The sequence below is a fragment of the Branchiostoma belcheri genome, unplaced genomic scaffold (genome assembly GCF_001625305.1).
Source record: "Branchiostoma belcheri isolate BF01 breed outbred unplaced genomic scaffold, Haploidv18h27 scaffold234, whole genome shotgun sequence".
Lineage (NCBI taxonomy): Eukaryota > Metazoa > Chordata > Leptocardii > Amphioxiformes > Branchiostomatidae > Branchiostoma > Branchiostoma belcheri.
Window position 1 is genome coordinate 84,890 of NW_017803837.1, and position 7,491 is coordinate 92,380.

Below are 7,491 nucleotides of genomic sequence, written 5' to 3' on the forward strand. Positions count from 1 at the left end.
GAGTAATATGCGGCCGCGAGGGACGATTTGCTTCCGAGGGAGTTTTTGCCACGGAGCGCGAAACCTTCTCTCCGTGGCAAAAACTCCCTCGGCAGCAAATCGTCCCTCGCGGCCGCATATTACTCGCGTCGCTTAGAGAAAAAATAACGCCGACGCCCAACAAGACTGCGAAGGAGGCTAGCTAAAAGCCTGCCTAGGATACAGGGATAGGGTGGAGGTCGGATCACCTTGTTAAGGCCACGTGGGCCGTTAATGTTTCTGCTGTTTCTGATTTTTTCCACGGAATTTCTGCACGAGCCCTTTTGTTCCCCGTTTGTATACACCCTGTAACCACGGTACTGTTGATGGATAGAGTCTTCCTCTATTATTAAGAGTCGACCTATGGTTTCATACAGTTGTAATGGATGGACTTATGACTGCGTGGCTTCGATTTCATGTTGTGACCTCCGGTCGGAGTGTCGAAGTGGTTATAATATAAACATTGTGTCACTGTAAGCTGTTACGCTCTGATAGATGCTCTGATATGATATGATAATTTTTGTCAGATGCAGTATGATGAACATGTCCGTTTTTGCCTCTCCCTACAGGGTCGAGCGGGCAGGCAGGTCGGCCGGACCGCGGCAGGCGCACCCCGGGTGTCCGGACCTTGGAGCGGAGACCGAGTCTGCCCACCACCCGGACGGAGTCGTCTCTGGCCCGCGGGGTGTACGCACAGAACGGCGTCCCCAGGCCCGGGTCGTCCTTAGCACGTCACCTGCCCCCGCGGGCGGGGTCGGCCCTGGGGAGGAGCGTCACGCCCACGGGGACGCCCCGGATCCCGCCGACGTTAGTCCGCAGTAGGACGCCGACTAACGCCCACAGACTCGTGTACTCCTTACCGAGGAGCACCACGCCGACAGCCGAGATGACAGTTCCCGGGACCGGGCGCGCCACACCCAGGTTACCCCCCAGGCCACCCTCACGGACTGACCACCACACCCGGCCTCCGTCCAGAAATGACCAGCTACCTCGCCCCTCCTCAAGTAACGACCATTCTCAGCGTCCTCCCACAAGGAACGATCCTCGGCCACCCTCTAGAAATGAATCCCCTCTTCAGTCGCCTTCAAGAAACGACAATCCCTCTCCTCAGATGTCGCGAACAGTAGCAGATGTACATCTGGAAGCTGTGTTCTGATCGCCACCTATCGATCTAGACGTACAATGCAGTGATCTTGATTTGCTTCTGTTTTGAACGTATAGACGACTGATGTTTTCTGTAAACATCCCTCGATGAGGGTTTTGTTGAGTGAAACAAATGATCGATACACTAGTCTGGTACGGACTGCCCATCGATATTATGTCAGGCATTTTGACTTATTGTTGAACTTAAAAGGCATATGTACATGAATTTGATTTAGAATCAAAATCCATCATAACACTACCACCAAAAATGTTTTGTTTCAAGTTTGTTATTTTATTTTATCGTTGTAATAATCTCGACGTATGTTAATGTTCTACTTTAGGACAACAGCTAACTCTTGTACTTGTACGTTGTGCCTTGCGTATGCCCACATTATACTAGCCCAGTGTCTTGCCTTACCGTTTCCTACATTTGGGTAGGAAAAGGTTGAATATTTTCTATAGAAATACATTTTTGTATTGTTTATATCATGTGTGCATCTAGCTTTAGTCAGCAGATTGAATAAGCCATCTAGTTTTCTTTGTACAGTAACTTATTTTTCGTACAAAAATTTTATAAGCTTAACTTCCTCATATTTAACAAAAGTATATCTATACCGTTTATTACAATAATAAACAAGCCATTTGACGTTACGATAGCGAGTGCTTTGTGCAAATGTTTGAATGGTTGTTATAAGGGGTCTTGGGGTCAATACATTTATTATCCCTTATTATATCTAATGCCCCCCCCCCCAACGTTTGCAAAAAAAACACGAAAGGGGAACAAGACTGGCAATGAAAACATACATTGCCATGGCGACGGTGGTTGCCGTTAGGGTTATCGTTTGCATGGCACTGCCATCATTTCATGACTTTGAGGTAGCCTTCAGTCTAGACAGATACAGTGCACTCCTCCCCGAAGTGTATAGTGAACGAGCCCCGGGGTCACAGAAAGTAGGGCCATCCGGGGCAGTCAGGTCTTCCCAAGGTTTCCAGGAATGTGGGCATAGATGTGGGTCAGAGACATGCCTGTGGACAAAATGCCTGTACCATTCCTAGAATTCTTGCAAACTGCACACAATACTGTACCATTAGGCTCCTCCCTGAGACGTCGCCAAAAAAAGGAAAAAGACTTCCACAAGTTAGAGAATATACAACACCCCGGGCCGTGTGGGATATTGAAAGTTTGAAGGTTTCATGTGTGTTTCAGGTATGAACATAAAAAAATGAAAAGAACAGCTACATTATTGTCCTTACATTTCTTCTAATATTTGTACGCTGAGGTTGCGTGTGGCCAAGTTAATATAACAGAGTTGAAACGAACTTCGGTCTATAGTCAATGGTAAACTGACGTCTCTCCTTGCAGGATTAGCCCAAATACCAACCCTGTAACGTTTTACCGCGTTCCGTTGGCTGCCGATGCCAAACGACTATGTAACGTTACAAGCAACCGCTAGGCGTCGTTCCTAAGAAATGCCAAAAAGTTTTGAGCACTGATTGGACGTTTGTACAGTCGCAATCACACTTCTATCATTTGTTTGCATTATGTGGCAACAATGCGGCCCGTTCTTTGACCGTTCCAATACAGCGTACTTCTGTCGTACATAAATAATGATGGTGTTCTAAATTCGCGGTTGCTACGGCGACGACGCCACCGTTCTAGAACAGCATTCAGAAAACAATTTTCAGGACGACGAAGACACTATCAGTGTCGAACCTGTGTAGCTATGGCGTCCAAACAAGTCAGTTTCACCACGGCCTCGCGGTCCGCCGAATCATACACGAGTCTTCGCGAAAAGCTTCGGTCCATGAGGAGCCAATCGGCGCGCTCGTCCGCGGCGCCATGGACTCGGAAACACGCGCCGAAGAAGGCCGAAGAGCCGACGACCGCCTTCGTCCTTGACGACCATCCGCAGGAGTTACAAGCGGGCGCGCAGAGTTTCTGGAGAGAGGACTTCTTCCAAGACGCGTGCGTGATCGTGGAGGACAAGAGCTTCCTGGTGCACAGGTTAGTCCTGGCGTCATACAGCGCCTACTTCCGCAATATCTTCATGGTGGACCAAGAGGCGAACGAAGACGGTATGTTCGAAATCACCCTGTCTGGCGTCCAGGCCAAAGTGGCGGATAACGTCATCCAGTCCATGTACACATCCAGACTCAACCTCAGCAGCACGAACGTGTTTGACGTGCTGGAGCTGGCGGATGGGCTGAAGTACACAGTAGCCGTGCAGGCCTGCACCAAGTACTTAAGGGACAACCTCAACCTGGAGAACTGTCTGAGGACCATGTCCTTGGCGATCAGTTACCACCTGGACGACTTGAAGGAAGATTCGGGAAAGTTTGCTGCGGACAGGTTTGAGGAGGTACGTATTCACCAATTTCACACTTCCCATCATGCCTAGTAAAAGTCACGGATATGACGTAAGACCACCACCCTTCCCCCTTCCTCGATGTAATATTTCCAAGTTCTATCGACAAACTGGTCAACTATTGTTTTTAATTATTTCTCTAGTACAGTATAAAGCGCATGCCATAATTGCATTTTTGTTGGAATTAGATGAAATCGTTCTAATATACGTAATGCGACCGAGCGAGTAGGAGAGTCTTCGGTAGAATTAACGATAGAAGGTACGTCATTTTCTCTAATTCCAACAAAAATGCAATTATGGCATGCGCTTTATACTAGAGAAATAATAGTTGAGCAGTTTGTCGATAGAATTTGTTGGAAATATTACATCGAGGAAGGGGGGGGGTGGTCCTACGTCATATCCGTGACTTTTACTAGGCATTATGGGAAGTGTGAAATTGGTGAATGAAGTAATCTCCAAGCAGATGTCTGGCGGCAAAAGCGTTACGATTAAAACTGCCTATCTAGAGAGTACTCGGGTGGCAAATGGTAACTGTCTGGCAATTTGATACTGTCTTTGCAGCCACCAAAAGATCTGCTTGGAGATTATGTATGAATGTGAGGCACTCACCGCTACTACCATCCACCATTTGCCCCTATATCATTGAATGTTCAAACTATAATGTCTTAAAACCGGTATACTATGGCCATTCATTGATAGTAAATTGCGATCTTTCAAACAGGACATACATGATACTTACGACAAAATCAGGTAACATTACATGTACATTAGGTTCTTCAAATGCTTGCCACCAAAATCTAAAGAAAATGTCGCACATATTATGACTGAAGACGGAATACTTCGAAAACTTCTCAATATCGGTATGATTTGGATGTTTGAATTTATCTCGTACTCCCACCTTCCTCACCACCATTAGTAACAAGAATTCACAGATCTCATACCTCGATGAAATATTTAGAGCTTTTGTAAATGTTCTGATGCAGTACCAGGGTCAATCACTAGGAGACCCACATTTGACCTTGACCTTCGTTGCCAAGCAACATCATCATAATCCATTGTCTTCTCAAGTTATGTTGACCACAAATATGCGGAAACACACACACACACAAAGACACGCACACACAGACACACGCACGCACACACACACATACGCGCGCGCGCACGCACGCACACACACACACACACACACAGAGTCATTTTATGGAGGTAATAACTACAATCATCAGGGTTCTCTGCTACACAGGTTAAGAACACGGCAGGCTTCATAGCTCTAGAGTGGTACACACTGCGTGATTTCATCGCCAGAGACGACTTGCGAGTCACGCGAGAACTGCAGGTGTTCCAGGCGGTGGTGTCCTGGCTACAGAAGGACCGGGCCAAACGAGAGAAATGGGCGGTACGTCTGATGGAGAACGTCCGTTTCCCCCTCATGACACCCAACGAGGTGGTGGACAATGTGGAGTCCGTGGGTTTTCTGATGTCCGCCCCCGAGTTCCAGGAGTTGGTGAAGGAGGCCACGCACTACCACCTGACGCCCTTACGGCAGAGCATCCTCCAGTCGCCGAGGACAAACCCGCGGTCGTCCGTTCGTCTGCCCGCGGTCCTCGGCATCGGCGGTACCGGGAAGAACGGCGGGGTCATCACGTGTTTCAGTCCGGCGAGCGGCGAGTGGAGAACTTTCACCAAGATGGAAACAGTCGCAAGACATCACCACGCAGGTACTTGTCACACATTCAGAACCTTCCCCCGACCAACAGCCGACCAATGTTGGCTCGGGTTCCGCTGTCTGACCAGATTTAGGCCATGTCTATACGAATCGAATTGAATTTGAGTCAAATTTGACTGCCAACCACGCCACGAACAGCTTGTCAACCAAAGCCGAACCTTCCGTCCGCATCCCAATGTGATAAAATGGAACATTCGGCTGGCGAAGCCGAACAGCAGCCGACCATCTGAGCATCTCCCGACCTACTCCTAACCATGGTTGGGAGAGTTCGGCTGGTGTTCGTCAGGTGACAGGGGCGTAACGGTCGGCAGCGCACTGTGTGACATCGAACGCAACAAAGTGTTCAGGTCGCCTCCCGATCAGAGTTGTTACACTCTGGTGAGTGCCCATTGGTGTGGTTTAGACCAGAGTTTGTGACTGAAGTTGTACGCAACTTTAATTCTCGCCGGCACTTGTACATTATGAAAAATAGAAGAAAAATTTAACAAGAGACTCAGACTTATGAAACGGAAACTCTTATTATGAGCGAGATAATTGAAATAAGTTATGATGTTATTTGAAGAAGTCTCGCAGTCATGTCATGATGATGTGTTATTCCCACAGTTGCTGTCCTGGGAGGTTTTGTGTACATCGTTGGTGGAGAGGAGTTGGGGAAAAGCAAGTCTGTCCTGTCTACAGCGTGTCGGTACGACCCGCGAACCGGGGAATGGTTGACGGTGGCCAGCATGAACAAGTGCCGACAGAGCTTCCAGCTAGGTGTGCTGGACGACTTCCTGTACGCAGTAGGTAAGACGGAATGTTATCATGAAAGTTCATCTGTGTTGGTAGTTACATGTTTGAACTTAAAACTTTTGGTCCAACAAAAATTCTCTCACCTAGAGCTTTCGACCAGTCACTCTGGTCTTCCTCAGTAGACTGACCCAGTGAAGCTTGTCACGTGGCTTCTTTGAAGTGTGACGTCAACACTGGGTCAAAGGTATCTGGTAGACGATGTCGACCCCCGTCGCGGTTCAAGACGGAATGTTGTTTTATATATCTCAGAGTAGGAGCAGGGTTTGGAAGGTGCCGTATAATGTGTGTTCTTTTGAAGACAGTCATCATATAGGTCCTCCCGAACACCCATGGCCGAACTCCCCCCAACCACGATTAGGAGTACTCTCCAAGCAGAGGTTTGGGTTTTGGGGGTATTTTTAGCGTGTTTTTAGGCTTTTTATCGGGGTTTCTCTTTTACACTGAATTTCTTTCCCACCAAACCCAACCTCTGCCGGCACTCACCCCGGGGAGGGGCAAACCTTGGGTTTGGTGGGAAACAAATTCAGTGCAAAAGAGAAACCCCGATAAAAAAAAGCCTTAAAACACGCTAAAAATACCCCCAAAACCCAAACCTCTGCTTGGAGAGTAGATTAGGAGTAGATCGGGAGCAAAGTGGCTATTCAGCATCGCCAGCCGAATGTTTCAAAATGTTTCAAACGAGTTCGGGGGGTTGGTCGGGAGGTTCGGCGCGGTTGGCTGGTGTTCGTTGGCAAGTCAGCAGAACACCAGCCAACCATTCGGAAGTAAGTCAGTAGTGTTTATGGCGTGTTCGGCGGTGAAATTTGACTCAAATTTAACTCAAATTCGTTTCGATTCGCATAGAAAGGTAGGCCGTGGGCCCTAAAATCCTGGGCCAGAGTGCTCCCGAACGTCAGCCGAACGTCATCGGCTGATGTTGGGGATTAAATTTGGGGATGGTCGGCTTTAGGAATGCTCCTGGTCGTAAGGTGCAGTTTTAAAATCTCGTCGACAGATGGCGCTGGCTCTCTTCACAAATATTCTCCCTGACGGATGCAACCTTCAATATCAGTGATAAAGGTCGACTAACTGAAGACTAATATTAGGAATGTCGGGCTCTATTTCATTTTACAACGGTCTGGTTTTGTCTCCTTGGAGAGAACAATGAAATAACCAAACGTTGACCGTCACGAGCTCAGGCTCACGGCCAGCTAGGGAACACCCGTGCCGGTTAACTTAATAAATACGAGTTAGGCCATGTTGATTTGATTATATGGATGACATCCGCGCGCGCATGAATTTTCGGCCGTTTCAAAAAAAAAAAGTTTTACAACCATACTGTAAATCGTACAAAACAGTTGCAAAAATAGAGCAAAAATATACCATACCGTAAGTTACAAAAAAAAACCCATGCCAATGTCGTAGAATGTCAAAATCAAGAGAAAAAAGACGAAATTGTAAAGAAAT

At 47.6% G+C, this 7,491-nt stretch overlaps 2 protein-coding genes across 2 annotated transcripts in view; both read left to right on the top strand.

The window, feature by feature from the left end:
* The window catches only part of LOC109470815 (somatostatin receptor type 5-like), a 34,326-nt gene extending 32,514 nt beyond the window's left edge, over window positions 1-1,812 (top strand). Inside the window, 1 exon segment of the mRNA XM_019769905.1 lies at window positions 588-1,812. Coding sequence (XP_019625464.1) covers window positions 588-1,174 — 587 coding nt within the window. The 3' untranslated portion in view covers window positions 1,175-1,812.
* Window positions 1,813-2,885: 1,073 nt separating this feature from the next.
* The window catches only part of LOC109470822 (kelch-like protein 26), a 19,435-nt gene continuing 14,829 nt past the window's right edge, over window positions 2,886-7,491 (top strand). The window contains exons 1-3 of the mRNA XM_019769913.1: window positions 2,886-3,521; window positions 4,771-5,245; window positions 5,857-6,039. Coding sequence (XP_019625472.1) covers window positions 2,886-3,521; window positions 4,771-5,245; window positions 5,857-6,039 — 1,294 coding nt within the window. The remainder of the gene's footprint in view (window positions 3,522-4,770; window positions 5,246-5,856; window positions 6,040-7,491) is intronic.